The sequence below is a fragment of the Mustelus asterias genome, unplaced genomic scaffold, assembly GCF_964213995.1.
Source record: "Mustelus asterias unplaced genomic scaffold, sMusAst1.hap1.1 HAP1_SCAFFOLD_120, whole genome shotgun sequence".
NCBI classification, from domain to species: domain Eukaryota; kingdom Metazoa; phylum Chordata; class Chondrichthyes; order Carcharhiniformes; family Triakidae; genus Mustelus; species Mustelus asterias.
Window position 1 is genome coordinate 720,646 of NW_027590159.1, and position 19,799 is coordinate 740,444.

At 46.6% G+C, this 19,799-nt stretch overlaps 1 protein-coding gene across 2 annotated transcripts in view; it reads right to left on the reverse strand.

Moving 5' to 3' along the window:
• Positions 1 to 15,938: 15,938 nt before the first annotated feature.
• LOC144484613 (NACHT, LRR and PYD domains-containing protein 3-like) overlaps positions 15,939 to 19,799 on the reverse strand; it is a 72,341-nt gene continuing 68,480 nt past the window's right edge. For both annotated transcript variants that reach the window (XM_078203088.1, XM_078203087.1), the window contains exon 10: positions 15,939 to 17,820. In XM_078203088.1, coding sequence (XP_078059214.1) covers positions 17,733 to 17,820 — 88 coding nt within the window. In that variant the 3' untranslated portion in view covers positions 15,939 to 17,732. The remainder of the gene's footprint in view (positions 17,821 to 19,799) is intronic.

Sequence of the window (19,799 nt, forward strand, 5' to 3'; positions counted from 1 at the left end):
ATTTTCTACCAAAATTGGAGAACTAGACACTTATCCACGTTATATTCCATCTGCCCTGTCCTTGCCCATTTACACAGCCTGTCCAAATCCCGCTGAAGAACCATCACAAGTGTGTGTGTGTGTGCGTGTGTGTGTGTGAGTGTGTGTGGGTGGGTGGGTGTGTGTTTGTGTGTGTGTGGGTGGGTGGGTGTGTGGGTGGGTGGGTGTGTGTTTGTGTGGCTTCAAGGTGATTTAAACAAGTTGATTAAGTGGGCAAATACACAGGGAATGCAATGTAACGTAGATAAAAATAGTATCATGTAATTAAATGTGAATTTATCCATTTTGGATGGAGAAAGAGAATTGTATAGTATTCTTTAAATGGTGACATAATAAATTTTAGAAAATTCAGAAATCAAATTCACAACAAAGTGTTGGATTGGACATAGAACAAAGAACAACAAAGAACAAAGAACAATACAGCACAGGAACAGGCCCTTCGGCCCTCCAAGCCCGCGCCGCTCCCCGGTCCAGGATTGAATCCTGAATCCAGGATCCCCGCCCAATTTCCCAGCCTATCTACATCCTAATATCCTATCCACCGAGCTGTCCCTCACAGTTACGATGCTTTGTTCATCACAACCTATTAACTCACCCCCACCCCCCCATTCCAGACCATGTGATCTCCAGGGAGAGGCGAAAACCCAGAGTGAAAACCCCAGGGCCAATGTGGGGAAAAGAAAATCTGGGAAATTCCTCTCCGACCCCCTGTGGCGATCGAAACGAGTCCAGGAGATCACACTGGCCCTGATCAGAAAATGCTTCCCAACCCTATTCATTTCCACTTCTGCTTTACGAACACCATCTGAATTCCCTGCCCCCGAGACAGGCTCCCAACTATCCGCAGTCTCGCACTGTACTGGCACCAGCAAGATGATCATAGAATGAAGCCTTGAAACGAGAAACAAAGAACAATTAGCCCGCGCCGCTCCCTGGTCCAAACTAGACCACTCTTTTGTATCCCTCCATTCCCACTCCGTTCATACAGCTGTCTAGATAAGTCGTAAACGTTCCCAGTGTGTCCGCCTCCACAACCTTGCCCGGCAACACATTCCAGGCCCCCACGACCCTTTGTGTAAAATATGTCCTTCTGATATCTGTGTTAAACCTCCCCCCCTTCACCTTAAACCTATGACCCCTCGTGAACGTCACCACCGACCCGGGGAAAAGCTTCCCACCGTTCACCCTATCTATGCCTTTCATAATTTTATACACCTCTATTAAGTCTCCCCTCATCCTCCGTCTTTCCAAGGAGAACAACCCCAGTTCCCCAATCTCTCCTCATAACCAAGCCCCTCCATACCAGGCAACATCCTGGTAAACCTCCTCTGTACTCTCTCCAAAGCCTCCACGTCCTTCTGGTAGTGTGGCGACCTGAACTGGATGCAGTATTCCAAATGCGGCCGAACCAACGTTCTATACATCTGCAACATCAGACCCCAACTTTTATACTCTATGCCCCTTCCTATAAGGCAAGCATGCCATGTGCCTTCTTCACCACCTTCTCCACCTGTGACGTCACCTTCAAAGATCTGTGGACTTGCACACCCAGGTCCCTCTGCGTCTCTACACTCTTTATGGTTCTTCCATTTATCGTGTAGCTCCTCCCTACATTATTCCCACCAAAATGCATCACTTCGCATTTATCAGGATTGAACTCCATCTGCCATTTCTTTGCCCAAATTTCCAGCCTATCTATATCCTTCTGAAGCCTCTGACAATGTTCCTCACTATCTGCAAGTGCTGCCAGTTTTGTGTCGTCCGCAAACTTACTGATCACCCCAGTTACTCCTTCTTCCAGATCATTTATATAAATCACAAACAGCAGAGGTCCCAATACAGAGCCCTGCGGTACACCACTAGTCACAGGCCTCCAGCCGGAAAAAGACTCTTCCACTACCACCCTCTGTCTTCTATGACCAAGCCAGTTCTCCACCCATCTAGCCACCTCCCCCTTTATCCCATGGGATCCAACCTTTTTCACCAGCCTACCATGAGGGACTTTGTCAAACGCTTTACTAAAGTCCATATAGACAACATCCACGGCCCTTCCTTCGTCAACCATTTTGGTCACTTCTTCAAAAAACACCACCAGGTTAGTGAGGCATGACCTCCCTCTCACAAAACCATGCTGACTATCGTTAATGAGTTTATTCCTTTCTAAATGCGCATACATCCTATCTCTAAGAATCTTCTCCAACAACTTCCCCACCACGGACGTCAAGCTCACCGGCCTATAATTACCCGGGTTATCCTTCCTACCCTTCTTAAATAACGGGACCACATTGGCTATCCTCCAATCCTCTGGGACCTCACCTGCGTCCAGTGACGAGACAAAGATTTGCGTCAGAGGCCCAACGATTTCACCTCTCGTCTCCCTGAGCAGCCTTGGATAGATTCCATCAGGCCCTGGGATTTGTCAGTCTTTATATTCTCTAACAAACCTAACACTTCCTCCTTTGTAATGGAGACTTTCTCCAACGGTTCAACACTCCCCTCCGAGACACTCCCAGTCAACACAAGGCTTTCTACAAATATGTCAAGAGTAAAAGGATGAGATGTGAAGGCATAGGACCCTTAAAAGGTGAAGGGAGAAAAGTTTGTGCGGAACCGTTAGAAATGGCGGAGATGCTTAATGAATACTTTACCTCGGTATTCACGGTGGAAAGGGATCTGGGTGGTTGTACTGCTGGTTTGCGGTGGACAGAAAGGATCGAGCATGTGGACATAAAGAAAGAGGATGTGTTGGAACTATTGAATGGCATCAAGGTTGGTAAGTCGCCGGGACCGGATGGGATGTACCCCAGGTTACTGTGGGAGGCGAGGGAGGAGATTGCGGAGCCTTTGGCAATGATCTTTGCATCGTCGATGGAGACGGGAGAGGTTCCAGAGGATTGGAGGATTGCAGATGTGGTCCCTATATTCAAGAAAGGGAACAGGGACAGCCCGGGAAATTACCGACCGGTGAGTCTAACCTCAGTGGTTGGTAAGTTGATGGAGAGGATCCTGAGAGACAGGATTTATGATCATCTAGAGAAGTTTAGTATGATCAAAAGTAGTCAGCACGGCTTTGTCAAGGGCAGGTCGTGCCTTACGAGCCTGGTTGAGTTCTTTGAAAATGTGACCAAACACATTGACGAAGGAAGAGCGGTGGATGTGGTCTATATGGACTTCAGCAAGGCATTCGATAAGGTCCCCCATGCAAGACTTCTTGAGAAAGTGAGCGGGCATGGGATCCAAGGGGTTGTTGCCTTGTGGATCCAGAACTGGCTTGCCTGCAGAAGGCAGAGAGTGGCTGTGGAGGGGTCTTTCTCTGCATGGAGGTCAGTGACCAGTGGAGTGCCCCAGGGATCTGTTCTGGGACCCTTGCTGTTTGTCATTTTCATAAATGACCTGGATGAGGAAGTGGAGGGATGGGTTGGTAAGTTTGCTGACGACACCAAGGTAGGTGGTGTTGTGGATAGTTTGGAGGGATGTCAGAAGTTGCAGCGAGACATAGATAGAATGCAAGACTGGGCGGAGAAGTGGCAGATGGACTTCAACCCGGATAAGTGTGTAGTGATCCATTTTGGCAGATCCAATGGGATGAAGCAGCAGTATAATATGAAGGGTACCATTCTTAGCAGTGTAGAGGATCAGAAGGACCTTGGGGTCCGGGTCCATAGGACTCTTAAATCGGCCTCGCAGGTGGAGGATGCGGTCAAGAAGGCGTACGGAGTACTAGCCTTCATTAATCGAGGGATTGAGTTTAGGAGTCGGGAGATAATGCTGCAGCTTTATAGGACCCTGGTTAGACCCCACTTGGAGTACTGCGCGCAGTTCTGGTCACCTCATTACAGGAAAGATGTTGAAGCCATTGAAAGGGTGCAGAGGAGATTTACAAGGATGTTGCCTGGATTGGGGGGCATGCCTTATGAGGATAGGTTGAGGGAGCTTGGTCTCTTCTCCCTGGAGAGACGAAGGATGAGAGGTGACCTGATAGAGGTTTACAAGATGTTGAGAGGTCTGGATAGGGTAGACTCTCAGAGGCTATTTCCAAGGGCTGAAATGGTTGCTACGAGAGGACACAGGTTTAAGGTGCTGGGGGGTAGGTACAGAGGAGATGTCAGGGGTAAGTTTTTCACTCAGAGGGTGGTGGGTGAGTGGAATCGGCTGACGTCGGTGGTGGTGGAGGCAAACTCGTTGGGGTCTTTTAAGAGACTTCTGGATGAGTACATGGGATTTAAGGGGATTGAGGGCTATAGATAGGCCTAGAGGTAGGGATATGATCGGCGCAACTTGTGGGCCGAAGGGCCTGTTTGTGCTGTGGCTTTCTATGTTCTATGTTCTAACACATCCCTCTCCTTTGTGAATACCGACGCAAAGTATTCATTTAGGATCTCCCCTACTTCTTTGGGCTCCAAGCATAAGTCCCCACTTTTGTCCCTGAGAGGTCCGATTTTTTCCCTAACAACCCTTTTGTTCCTAACGTATGAATAAAATGCCTTGGGATTCTCCTTAATCCTGTCTGCCAAGAACATTTCGTGACCCCTTTTTGCTCTTCTAATTCCCCGTTTGAGTACGTTCCTACTTTCTTTGTACTCCTCCAGAGCCCCCTCCGTTTTTAGCTGCTTGGACCTAACATACGCCTCTCTTTTCTTTTTGACCAGTCCCTCAATTTCCCTGGCTATCCACGGTTCTCTAATCCTACCCTTCCTATCCTTCTTTTTTACAGGCACCTGCTTGTCCTGTAGCCCTAACAACTTTTCCTTAAAAGACTGCCACATACCAGATGTGGATGCACCCTCAAACAGCCTCTCCCAATCAAGAGCTGCCAATTTCTGCCTGATCCCACTAAAGTTAGCCTTCCCCCAATCCAACACCTTACCCTTGGGACACCACTCATCCTTTTCCATCACTATCCTGAAGCTAACAGAATTGTGGTCACTATTTGCCACATGTTCCCCTACCAAAACTTTGAAGACCTGACCGGGCTCATTCCCCAGTACCAGGTCCAGTGTAGCCCCCTCTCTAGTCGGCTGTCTACATATTGTTCCAACGAACCCTCCTGTACACATTTTACGAATTCCTCCCCATCCAGAGTCCCTGCCCTCAGCGATTTCCAGTCTATACCAGGGAAATTGAAGTCTCCCACTACAACAACCCTATTTTTCCTGCACCTATCCAGTATCTCCTGACATATCCATTCTTCCACTTCCCTTGGGCTGTTGGGGGGCCTGTAGTACACATGTTCAATTATAAACCCAGGATTAAAGTTCAAACATACAATATGTTCACACTCTTCATTAGTTTCCTCACAGTTACTTCCCTGCCTACCTTAATATCATTAGCAAATTTATAATTGATTGATATCGTTCCTTCATCCAACTTACAGATATAGGAACAGCAACACTGATCATCGTTACGTATACCATTAAAAAGTGGATAGAGAAAATCACAAGGAACACCAATCAGAGCGAGAACAGGATAATAAAAATACTGAATAACATAAAGTGCGTATTCGATCCGTGTATCCATCCATCTGGCTGTCGTGGCAAGGTGAAGCCACACTGGTAAACCCCTTTCCAATGTTGTAACATTCGAATCTATTGTTCTGAGATCCTGATCCATTGCTTTATCATTCCAAACTATTATTCTCAGATTCTCATCCATTGCTGAACCGTTCCAAATTATTGCTCTCAGAATTGGATCAATTGTTGTCATCTTTCAAACTACAGTTCCAATCCCTCCCATAACTCTCACTTGAGCCACCGTTTCCTGTTGCTGCTGTTACCAGTTCATAACTTATCGAGGTGACTCCCTTATAAATGAAACAATGACGCCCTCCCGTGAGACATAATTGTCACGAATCCATGGAGAATGAAATTAATTTCTGTCACTAAACAAACAGGTTACGTTAACCCGTTTTGATTTTTGGATTCCGGGGCTTCAAAAACAACAATGGTCAGTTGACTGGCCGTGACTAGTTTAACATTATTTAATATAGTTATTGATAACAAACAGTTTGGCTGTAGCAAATTATCTGCATTGCCGAGACAAATCGACAGTTGACAGCTGATCACTGATCCGAGAGGAGCACCGAGAGAGTGGCAAGGAATGCACATTTTTTTCCTGCATTCTCCAGGCTCATCATGTGTCACCACTTTGATATTTGACAGTCAAAACGGTATATTCCCTGAGACAGGTTGGACAGCCAACCGCATTCGGGATCAGCATATTTGAATCATCGACTCTACCCACCATCATGTAGCCCCCACCCCCCAACGTCCCCTCCCACTCCTCCCCCCCCCCTCCCACCCCGCCCCCCCCTCCCCCCAACTCCCCCCCCACGAACAATTACCATTCACTTTCCCCTTGCCCTATCGTATGTCGCCACTCGGGCTGAATCTCTAAGCCTGGTTTGTCGCAAACCTCAATCCAGACATCCATTCACAAAGGTCACCTAAAAATGGGGTGTGGGGTTTCTTTTGGAGGGGGGTCCGAGTGTAAGTGAGTTGATAGAGTGGAAGTAAGATGACAGAGACTGAAAGTGCATGTGCATTAACACAAACTAGCGGAAATGTTCGACGTAGAGGAATATGAGAGGGGCGATTAATTCTGGGGCCGAATGGCAAAACGTTGGAGTGTCAATTTGAGGTGAATTGAGACCAATTGAGACCAGGATCCTTCAGCAAGATAACTGATGAGAGTTCAAATAATTAACAAAAAAAACAGAGTCAATTGCTTCGAGATACGTTGAAGTGAAATTCAATGATATTCAATCCCACAAAGGCCCTATCCCTGTAACCCCATATGTTTACCCTGCTAGTCCCTCTGATATTCAGTGGCAATTGACCATGGCCAATCGTCCTAACTCGCACATCTTTGGCACGTGAGAGGAAACCGGAGCACCCGGAGGTAACCCACGCAGACATGGGGAGAATGTACAGACTCCATACAGACAGTCACCCGAAGCCGATATTGAATACTGTGCGGCAGCAGTGTTATCCACTGTGCCACCGTGCCGCCCATATGAGAATGCAAATCCCAAACTTAACCGGGTGAATGGCTTCCCAAAAGGAAAACCAAATGTGAAACTTCGATTCTGCAAGGACAGAAATATTTTTTGCAATGTATGATCTGGTACATGTAAGGAATTTAGGGGATGGTTCCGATGAGTCCATGGCATTGTTATGAAAGAAAAAAACATGACCAGATTCTTACAAGGCAAATTTCAGGCAAAAGCGCTAAACAGAGAAATATCGAAACCAAAAGTAGGAGTACGCCATTCGGCCCCTTGAGCCTGCCCCGCCATTCATTTCGATCATGGCTGATCATCAAATTCAATATCATGATCCCCTCCCCCGCCCTCCCCCCCTCCCCACCTCCCTCCTCCCCCCTCCCCACCTCCCTACTCCCCCCCACCCTCCTCCCCCCCCTCTACACCTACCACCCCCCGCCCTATCAATATACCTTGTCCCCTTCAGCTGCAAGAGCTGCATCTAATTTCTTCTTGAAATCAGATAAAGTTTTGGTCTCAATTACAATCGGTTGTACTGAACTCCACATGCTCACCACCTTCTGGGTGAAGAAAATCCTCCTCACCTTAGCTCTGAAAGGTTTAAGCCGTATCCACAAACTATGACCCTAGTTCTGGACTCCCCCCGCCATTACAGAGATTCTTTCGGAATCAACCCTGTCTAACGCTATTTGAATTTTATAAATTTCTCTGAGATCCCCTATCACTCGTTTAAATTCAAGGGAATCTAATCCTAACCGGCTTAATCTCTCGTCATACGGCACACCTGTCATAGAGCCATAGAGGTTTACAGAATCGAGACAGGCCCTTGGGCCCAAATTGTCCATGCCGCCAGTTCTTAAACCCCTAAGCTAGTCCCAATTGCCCACATTTGGCCCATATCCCTCTGTACCCATCTTAGCCATGTAACTTCCTAAACGCTTTTTAAAAGACAAAGTTGTACCTGCCTCTACTACTAACTCGGGCAGCTTATTCCAGACACCCACCACCCTCTGTGTCAAAAAAATGTCCATCTGGGCCCTTTTGCATCTCTCCCCTCTCACCTTGAACCTATGCCCTCTAGTTTTAGACTCCCCTACCTTTGGGGAAAGATATTGACTATCCAGCTGATCTATGCCCCTCATTATGTTATAGACTTCTATTAGATCTCCTCTAAGCCTCCTACGCTCCAGAGAGAGAAGTCCCAGTCTAACCAGCCTTTTGTTATAACTGGAAACATCAAGTCCCGTTGCATCCACGTGAGGTTTTTCTGCACTCTTTCCAGTTTAATAATATACTTTCTAGATTTGGGTGACCAGACCTGTACACAGTGTTCCAAGTGTGGCCTTACCAATGTCTTGTCCAACTTCAACAATTCGCCCCAACTCCTGTATTCAATGTTCTGACTAATGCATACTCTGTGACTCCGCTGCCACACACACACTCACTCCCTCATTCCCACACACTGTAACACTCACACACCCACTACAGTATAAACTTACACTCTCCAACCGCCCCCCTTCCCACCAAATACAAACTTACCCGTTCACGCACTCTCTCCCTCACTCCCACACACAGCAACACTCACACCCTCACTCCAGTATAAATTTACACTCTCCAACTCCCCCTCAAAATGCACACTCATCCGCTCTCACATTCGCTCCCTCACTCCCACACACAGCAGCACTCACACTCTCACTACAGTATAAATTTACACTCTCCAACTCCCCCATCAAATTCACACTCACCCGCTCACAAACTCAGTTGCTCTCTTACCCCACACGTAATCACTCACTGTCTGACTCAGACAGATGCACACGAACAATCTAGAGACTCACTCTCTCTTCCAGTTACTGTCACACTCAAGCTTTCTCTGCAACACACTCACTTCCTCAATGCAACACAACCACAAACCGAGTCTCTCATTCCGACACACAAATATAGACTAACCACCTCACTCACTTACATAGATACACTCAAACAAGCACAGACAAAACAGCAAGTCTATATCCCTCTCACATGCATGCATGCACTCCCAATTTCACATGCAAGCCAACATTCACAAACACACGCAAACACTGTCTTTGTCTTTTCCCACGCTCACACACACACACACATTTCTCTCTTGCACACCTTTCTCTCACACGTACAATCACACTCATTTTCACATTCCCACAATCTCTCACCCACACTCGCACATGTCCTGTCGCTGGTCTTTCTGACACAACACAGACACACACACACATGCACGCACACAGGCAGAGTTTATTTTCTTTTGTTCAGGTGCAATATTCCCAGGCAACAGTGAATGGAGCAGTAACGCTGAACGTTAAAGTAACTTTTTAATTCAAGTGTTTACTTTGTTCTATGTCCATTGTCTATGTGACTGTGTATTTCACTTTCTTGCAACTAACCTATTTACTGGTTTGATACTAACACGTGGAACATGTGGTCTCTCCAAATGTGTCACCTGCTAGTTAGTGGCCATGGCAACAGCAGAAATATTTGTCATTATTTTCGACGTGATAATGAAGCAGATTCCGCATGTTTACCTTTTACATTTTTTATTATTTGCTGCACTCTCTCAAAAGGTGCAATATCCACAGTAGAATTCTTCGCACAGCCACGGACTGTTCTGTTTGGTTCACCGTGACTGTCACCTTTGATAGATTTGTGGCCAGATGTTGCAGAAAGCTGAGAAGTAAACACTGCACCGTGAAATCCGCAGCGGTGATTCTGGGAACAGTAACTGGGTTGAGCTGTTTAAAAAACATGTTCTGGTGTTTTACGTTCACAGGTTCATCTGCGTTTATGAAAAGACTATGGCTTTGTAGACTTACAGGCGGCTTTATAAGCTCCCCTATGTGGGCATCAATCGAATTGCGGCAATATATTTTAACACCTTGTATTCCATTTATCCTGATTATAATGCTCAATATCTTCACCGTCAGAAACATTTTAGTGACCAGCAGAGCCCGTAGGAGACTCCGTGCTCAGAGCACTGAGAAGACTCACCTAGACCCAGAAATGGAGAATAGGAGGAAATCCATCATTTTACTGTTTGCTATATCAGCGAATTGTATTCTGTTATGGGGATTGTTGGTGTTTTCTTCGATACAGACACGCATGACATTTCTCCAGATTACGGATATTGCTGTGGGCTATTTTATCATAAAATTGGGCACCATGCTTCAACTCCTTAGTTGCTGCACAAACACTTGCATCTATGCAATAACACAGACAAAGTTCAGGCAGCAGGTGAAAACTATGCTAATATATCCCTTCAGTAGAATTGTGAAATCTATCCAATGATTCAAATAGATGAATAATTGAAATTTCCCATGAAGTCAAGATCTACTTTTACTTGTAAATGGACCAATTCTTTAAAGTTGTAGACAGTGTGTGGTTGGTTCATGTCACTGTCCATGTGCAGCAACTGTCCCTGAACTAATAGAACATGTGGTACATCTTAATCTAGGATAGGAAAGGTTGGCTGGGGGGGCGGGGGGGGGGGATGGTAGGGGAATGACAGAGCGGGGGGTGGGGGGGGTGGTAGTGGGGTGCAGAGCCTGTCATTATGGCAACAGAACTGGCTGAAGAATATCCCTGTTGCAGTAGAGATGGAATGCAGGCAAAATGATGGTAGCAGAGCAGGGCGGAGGATTGCCGCTAATCAAACAAAGCATGGAAGGTGCCAGCACTGTGCTGGCAGAGTATGGGTAAGAGCACTATGTGTTTTCACAGAGCAGGGATGGGACCTATAACTAGGGTAACACATTGATGAGCATCTGTTTTGGGGCACAATTGTAATGATGTTAATCTCTTAGTAACACAATACAAATTGTGCTGCCATTGTGGTGAAACGTGCAGCCATGGGATATCTCTTTAGTTGCAGCGATGTGGTGTGGCAGTTTTCAGCGAGAATTGGAGGATCTGTTTATGTTAGTATGCGTTAACAATATTTCAGTGTCTATGTTAGATTTTCTGCCTCTTATAGAATCATAGAAATCATAGAAACCCTACAGTGCAGAAGGAGGCCATTCGGCCCATCGAGTCTGCACCGACCACAATCCCACCCCACATATTTACCCGCTAATCCCTCTAACCTACACATCCCAGGACTCTAAGGGGCAATTTGCCGCTCTTAGATTCAGGACCCCCATTAATTTCAGGGTCTTTGTCAGTATAAAGGTATCTTTCAGTTGCAGCAACCTTAATTGCAGTCTCACTGAAGAGCCCCCATTCCAGACCCCTCCCCCTTCAATCACTGCAAATCACAAACACTTTTAGAACAGTACAATTGCATCTAATGGGAACTCTCTGCTTGGACATTGTCATGTGATTGTACATTAAAGCAATGTAAATGCCATGCAGCTTACAGCTTCAGCTATGTCATCGGGGAGCTGCAGCTAAGCTGTGGCAGTCGGGTGATAGGGTTCTTTTCCTTTGGGCTTTCAGTTACATTTTTGGAAGCAGTTTATCTGCAAGCTAAGAAGCAGACTGATTTTCTCCCTGTTTTTTTTTCTCTTTGTTTGGTTCTGCCTTAAAGGATCTGTGTTTTGGAAAAATAGATCCGACTACAACCTCTTCTGACTTTCTTCACAAGGAAAACGTGGCAAATAGGAACAGGAGGAGACCATTCAGCCGATCACAGGCCTGCACCGACAACAGTCCCACCTTATCCTGTAACACCTCACACTTACCCTGCTGATCCCCCCGAAACTAGGGTCAATTTGTCATGGCCAATTCACCTAACCCTCACATCTTTTGACTGTGGGTGGGAACTGGAGCACCCGGAGGAAACCATGACCAGCCATGATCACAATGGATGGCATAATGGATCACAATGGATCACAGGCTTTGAATTGAGGCCTAGTCACATCAGCCTTGAATTGAGGACTTGTGACATACAACTGGAATTGAGGCCTAGTCACACAGGCCTTGAATTGAGGCTTAGTAACGCAGGCCTTGAATTGAGGCCAAATAACACACAACTTCAATTGAAGCCTGGTCATACAGGCCTTAAACTGAGGTCTAATCCGCAGGTCTTGTATTGAGGCCTAGTCACACAGAAATTGAATTAAGAACAAGTCACACAGGCCTTGAATTGAGGCCTGGTCACACTGGCCTTGGATTGAGGCCTTGTAACATAGGCCTTGAATTGATGCCTGGCCACACAGGCTTTGAATTGAGGCCCAGTCAGGAAGGCTGTATTATACCTCAGGTACAAAGAACAAGTCCCTTTCCCACTGCCCTCCCCCCCACAGCTCACCCACCCCCAGTGAAACTGAACAATCCTTTCCATCCACAAATCCCACCACCCTGTCTAAAAACACAAGCAGTACTCTGCCTTTCCCCAGGCTCAGGAATGTGAATTTCAGCTCCCTCTCCCTCCCGAGTACTTCGCAGTGAGAGAGGCAGACTGAGAATGTTATAAAGAGAAACTCAGTAAAAGTAGATTGAAGCGCTGCCCTGGGCTCTCACACAGCACCGTGACATTACTGAGAGTAAAGCACAGGCACTGTCCAATTGGCCAATTAAACCGGGTCCCAATCACAGCCTTTTTCATTCCAGGCCCTTGTAAGAACTCGATCAAAATGTCCTCTCTACAGCTCTGTATCACCCTGTTCCTATCTATATCCCACCCTCATTTCCCTCAGTCTTTTATGTTTAAAATATAGACACTGTTGTAGTGTGAGGAATATGGGGCGGGGTTAAGGAGGCACAGAGCATGAGTGCACAGCAAGATCCCACACAGTCTGAACATGTCCAGATACAATGTGATATTTAAGTGAGGATTGAGGTGAAGTCAGTGGGCAATGAGGGACCACACCTCTCCCTCTCTCTCCCTCCCTGCCTCTTCCTTCCACCCCTCCTCAGTTAAAATAAGGGGACATCACTCCAGGTTTGGTGCTGTTTGTACATTTGACATGAACAGGGAACCTTCCACTTCTAGCACAGTCACGCCTCTGATTCCCTCTCTCTTTTACCTCCACCATCCCTGTCCCTATCCACCCCCTCCTCTCTCTCTCTCCTGCACTTGATGATCTATCTCTTTTCTCTCTCTCTCTGTCTGTTTATCCCCCCCCCCCCCCCCTATCTCTGTACGCACCCATCGCCCTCCTCTCTCTCTCTCGCCTGCTCTGGATAATCTCTCTCTCTCTCTCGCCTGCTCTGGATAATCTCTCTCTCGCTCTGACGATGAATCTGGATTGAAATGCTCTCTGAAAGGTTTCTGTCTGACCATTTTAAATCATGTCACCCTGTGACCACTGTTTGTGTTGATCACTGATTCACATCGAGAAACGAGGCTGGGGGCAGTGGTGGGAGATGGAAGCAATAGTGTGTTAGCTTTTATTAACAGGGGGTTGGAGTTTAAGAGCCGTGGGGTTATGCTGCAACTGTACAGGACCTTGGTGAGACCACATTTGGAATATTGTGTGCAGTTCTGGTCACCTCACTATAAGAAGGATGTGGAAGCGCTGGAAAGAGTGCAGAGGAGATTTACCAGGATGCTGCCTGGTTTGGAGGGTAGGTCATATGAGGAAAGGTTGAGGGAGCTAGGGCTGTTCTCTCTGGAGCGGAGGAGGCTGAGGGGAGACTTAATAGAGGTGTATAAAATGATGAAGGGGATAGATAGAGTGAACGTTCAAAGACTATTTCCTCGGGTGGATGGAGCTATTACAAGGGGGCATAACTATAGGGTTCGTGGTGGGAGATACAGGACGGATATCAGAGGTAGGTTCTTTACGCAGAGAGTGGTTGGGGTGTGGAATGGACTGCCTGCAGTGATAGTGGAGTCAGACACTTTAGGAACATTTAAGCGGTTATTGGGTAGGCACATGGAGCACACCAGGATGATAGGGAGTGGGATAGCTTGATCTTGGTTTCAGATAAAGCTCGGCACAACATCGTGGGCCGAAGGGCCTGTTCTGTGCTGTACTGTTCTATGTTCTATGTTCAATCGCAGTCAGTTGTCAGTACACTGAATTTGGGGAGCGGAACCATGGTCTCCCAGCAGGATAGGCTGCAGGGAAAATACACACAGCAAGATCCCACAAGCAAACTGCTCTGTTACCCTCCCCCCACCACCCCCTCACTGTTACCCTCCATTTCCCATTTCTCTCACTGATAACTCACAATCAAAGGAGAACGATGGGAGACACAGAGAGAGCCGGAAAACCCACAATCACATCCTGAATTAAATGAATTATTTTGTTTTTAACCACCGAGTTCTCCCACTTCAGCACAGACACTGTTCGGGAATGAAGCAAATACAAAAGGACATTCTGAGGGCCCTCTGAGATTAGGCCTTGAATTGAGGCCTAGTCACAGAGGCTGCATTAAACCTCGGGGACAGAGAACAGTTTTCTCCCCCCTCCCGCAGTGAATGAGGACAATCCTCTCCAGCCCCGAAACTGTCCCAGACACCACTGGAAGGAGTGAGAGGGAAAAGGGAGCCAGTGATCCCCAGACCCTGCCCCTTCCACCCTCCCCCCACCCTGCCCCTTCCACCCTCCCCCCACCATTAAAACAACAAATCACATTGGGATTTTCCTCGACTTTATTATAAGATGCAACACAGAAGCAAATAGGTGGAGCAACGGGGAAAGATTGCAGGGAAGTGAGTGAAAAAACGCCCTCGCCCTCTCTCTCCCTCCCTCCTCCTCCACCTCATTCTCTCCCCCTACTCTTGCCCTCTCTCTTGCTCCCCACATTCTAGAACCTTTGATCTCACCCCCTTGCACACTCTGCCTCCCTCACACTTTCCCCTCTTTTCCACTCCCTCTCCCACTGATTCTCTTCCCCTCACCCTCTCTTCTCCTCACTCCCTCCCCCTCATGCCCTCCCAGTCACTTTCCTCCTCACTTAATTTCTCCCTCCCCCTCACTCCCTCCCTCAATTCCTTCCCTTTCACTCCCTTCCCCCTCAGCCTCTGCCCTCACACTCTCCCCTTTACTTTCCATCCCTTAGTCTCTCTCCCTTCACACTTCCCCACTCGCCCTCCCCTCTCTCTCCTCCTCACTCTCTCCCTTCCCCCTCAGTCTTTTCCGTCACACTATTCCACCTCAGACACTCCCCTTCACTATCCGTCCCATCAGCCTCTCTCCCGCTTATGCTCTCTCCCCTCAGTCACTCTTCACTTACTCTCCCCTTCTCTCCTCTGACTCTCTCCCCGTCAGTTCCTCTCCCCGTTCTCTCCCTCCTCTCTCTCCCTCATTCTTCACCTTTCTCCCCCTCACTCCGTTCCTTCACTCCATCTCCGCTCACTTTCTCCCCTTCACTCTACCTCTCATTCTCTTCTCTCTCTCCTCACTTTCATCCCCCTCTCTCCCCCTCACTCCCTCCCGTGTATCTCTCCGCTTCACCCTTCTCCTCCCCCTGCGTCCCCCGCACTCCCCTCTCATTCTCTTATCCCTCATGCGCTATCTTCCCGTCACTCTCCCTCCCCTCCTCACAATCTCCCTCCCCCTCACTTTCCCTCCCCCATTCTCTCCCTCACTTTTCACCTATTCTCCCCCTCATTTGACCTCTCATCACGCTCTCCCCTCACACCATCTGCCCTCAACCTCACTCGCTCTTCACCTACTCTCCCCCTCACTCTTTCTGCTCACTCACTCTCTCATTGAGTGTATTTAAGACAGAGATAGATATGTTCTTGATTGGTAAGGGGATCAAATGTTATGGGGGGAAGGCGGGAGAATGGGGTTGGAAACTTATCAGCCGTGATTAAATGGTGGAGGAGACTCGATTAGCAGAATAGCTGAATTCTGCTCCTGTATCTTATGGTCTTTTCAGTTTCACGCTCACTGTTAGCTACAGTATTTACACTAGTCCCCCGCTCTTTATTAGCTTGTGTACGTATTAGTTTCAGCATTCCAATGATTCACAATTAGCATTTAACTAAATAACCAGTATGTATTTAATTGTAAACAACTAGTTATACAGATGATAAAATTAGGAACATTCATTACAATTACAGAGCAGCAGCATTAAGCCTTTCTCTTCCAAGACTCAATAACACAGATCATGTCACATACTGAGCAGTATTCAGTTAAAACTAGCACAGACCAGAAAAGTTAGTTTACATTAATTTACATTGAAATAACAGATAATGCGAGGAGATTGTTCTGACGAAATGATACTAATTTGAAAGTGATTAATTCATAGTCTTTGAAGAATTTCCCTGATTCAATGTGATGCTTTTAATGGTATAGAATATCTACCCACTTTTCAGCGCCGGCATCTGCAACTGTAGATGGATGAAAAGCAACAATCTGACAAACACCAGGTAATATCTGTCATGGTAAAATAAACAGTTTGATAAATAATGGTAATATCTGACATCATGCATCTGTCCTGAGATCTTTGGGATAATCCAAAATAAATCATACATTCAGAAATTAAATAGAGCTGAGGTGAGTGTGCAGGAACAGAGTGAAATTGTGAATTCTAGCTTTCTATGCTCTCGCTCTGCATCTGCTCAGTGAGATATAAGGAACAAGGAAAGAGGAAACTGCATTTCCGAGGCTCCGATCCTGTGCAATGCTGCTCCAGTGTTCCTGTGTTGCTTTCGTTCTAGGGATGACGGTTTCAGAGGAAATGTTATCACTTGTTGCCCAACTTAAATGTTATTTGGTTACAGAGCGCTGCGATTTCATTAACCTCTGCAATGCATGGGTTTGTTGCTTGATAGTGGTTTGTGATGTGCGTTTCTGTGGGTTTATGGCTGCGTGTTGAGAGTATTTAAGAGAGATTCTGTGTTTCTCTCTGTGTCAGTACGTGGATAAGAGTGTACAATTGTCTGCGTTTGTGAGTGTATGGGTGTCAGTTTGTGCCTGTGTGTCTGGAAATATGTGCAGATGTATTATCTTGGAAACAGGAATTACAGAGTGCAGCAGAGTTTACCCACTCCCATTCTGAATGGGATTAGTGTCTGATAACTGCACCAAATGTACACATTACAGTCTGAGATCATCCCCAACTACAATCTCCAGACAATATCTCCCATAGGGAATGAGGGAACAGAGTTCATGTACAGTGTCTGGTGATAAAAGGGTTAATTCACCAGCCGGGGTTCCTGCTACAAACTCCAATCCCTGTCAATATTGTTCAATATTCACGCTGCAGTAACCGGTTCCCAGATGCAGACATGGAACTCACTGAACTTGTCTGAGGCTCACGGAGAGCAGCGCCTGCAGTAGCTGTGAGCCGCTAGCAGATGGTGGCATTGTGTCACTTTAATCACCAGATAGTGAAAGAGGTTTTGAGGAGAGGCTGGTGGAGCCTTTAATTCATTCACAGAGACAGAGAGGAAACTCTGACAAGATTGACCAATCTGCCCTCTGCTGGGTACTGTCAGAATCACACACACACTGTTCTCTCTCTGGGGAATTATCTCTGCTGCTCCATTTTGAAAGGAGGTTGAAGACTCTGTTGCTGAGAACACTGACAACACATTGCTGCTTAAACAATGGTTTGCAGCAATCTTTCCTTCAATGTGGAGACTAAAACTACAACAGTTTTCCAGCTGGGAAACCAGGTAAGCAGGGAAATCAGTGCCAGGCTGGAGGGGCTGATGGAATAGGGAGGGAGAGGGGCAGGAATGAAGGGTTTGGAAGGAGCTGTCGAAGATCTTCACAATTCAGGATTTCACTGTAACCGGTGGAGCAGCAATGTTCATTGGTTGAAATGTTCACACTTTCGCACTCAGTCCCGATCTGGATCCCTGCAGTGACTCCAGATGTCTCTTCCCATTTGGACTGAACTGATTTCGCCACAGCCTGAAACAGATTAAAGATGAAACAGGAAATAAACAGATTGAACAACAGAGTAAATAACAGGAGACTGGAGTTAATGGGACAAATCTTCTGGTCTCTGGATCGCCAGAGGCCAGACACACATCCGAAGATGAGCATCGGGATCCTGTGGATGTCCTGACGCACTGATCTACCTGGGAATTGTCCCAGAGGTATTAACTACTATTGGGGAATTCCCCTGCTGCAGTTAGAGTCAGATACTTGGGACAGATTCACAAAGTTTACCTGGATTATTACTCAGGTAATGTTAGACAGCTCACCACCTGGGCTAATACCTGAATAGCACACCCGAGTCCCCCAATCACTTCCCACTGATCCCCATACTCCACCTCCCACAATCTGACTAGACCCACTCATAGAGTCATAGAGGTTTACAGCATGGAAACAGGCCCAACTTGTCCATGCCACCCTTTTTCTTAAAACCCTAAGCTAATCCCAATTGCCCACATTTGGCCCATAACCCTCTGTAGCCAACGTACCCATGTAACTACCTAAATGTTTTTTGCAAGATAAAATTGTACCCGCCTCTACTACTGCATCTGGCAGCTTGTTCCAGGCACTCACCACTCTCTGTGAAAAAATTGCCCCTCTGGACACTTTTGTATCTCTCCCCTCTCACCTTAAACCTATGCCCTCTACTTTTAGACTCCCCTACCTTTGGGAAAAGATATTGACTATCTCGCTGATCTAAGCCCCTCATTATTTTATAGACCTCTATCAGGTCACCCCTCAGCCTCCTTCGCTCCAAGGAAAAAAGTCCCAATCTATTAGCCTCTCCTTATAACTCAATCCATCAAGTCCCAGTAGCATTCTAGTAAATCTTTTCTGCACTCTTTCTAGTTTCAGAATATTCTTTCTATAATAGGGTGACCAGAACTGTACACAGTATTCCAAGTGTGGCCTTACCAATGTCTTGTACAACTTTAACAAGACATCCCAACTCCTGTATTAAATGTTCTGACCGATGAAACCAAGCATGCTGAATGCCTTCTTCACCACTCTGTCCACCTGTGACTCCACTTTCAAGGAGCTATGAACATGTACCCCGAGATCTTTTTATTCTGTAACTCTCCCCAATGCCCTAGCATTAACTGAGGAAGTCCTGCCCTGGTTCAATCTAGCAAAATGCATTACCTCGCATTTGTCTAAATTAAACTCGAACTGCCATTCGTCAGCCCACTGGCCCAATTGATCAAGATCCCGCTGCAATTGGAGATAACCTTCCTCACTGTCACTATGCCACCAATTTTGGTGTCATCTGCAAACTTACTAACCATGCCCCCTATATCCTCATCCAAATCATTAATATAAATGACAAATAACAGTGGGCCCAGCACTGATCTCTGAGGCACAACGCTGGTCACAGGCCTCCAGTTTGAAAAACAATCCTCTACAACCACCCTCTGGCTTCTGTCAAGGAGCCAATTTTGTATCCATTTAGATACCTCACCCTGGATCCCGTGAGATTTAACTTTATGCAACAATCTGCCATGCAGTACCTTGTCAAACGCCTTGCTAAAGTCCATGTAGACATCAACTGCACTGCCCTCATCTACCTTCTTGGTTACCCCTTCAAAAAACTCAATTAAATTTGTGAGACATGATTTTCCACTCACAAAGTCATGCTGACTGTCCCTAATTAGTCTTTGCGTCTCTAAATGCCTGTAGATAGAACATAGAACATTACAGCACAGTACAGGTCCTTCGGCCCTCGATGTTGCGCCGACCAGTAAAACCAATCTAAAGCCCCTCTAACCTACACTATTCCAATGTCATCCATATGTTTATCCAGAAACCATTTAAATGCCCTTAATGCTGGCGAGTCCACTACTGCTGCAGGCAGGGCATTCCACGCCCTTACTACTCTCTGAGTGAAGAACCCACCTCTAACATCTGTCCTATATCTTTCACCCCTCAATTTAAAGCTATGTCCCGTCGTGCTA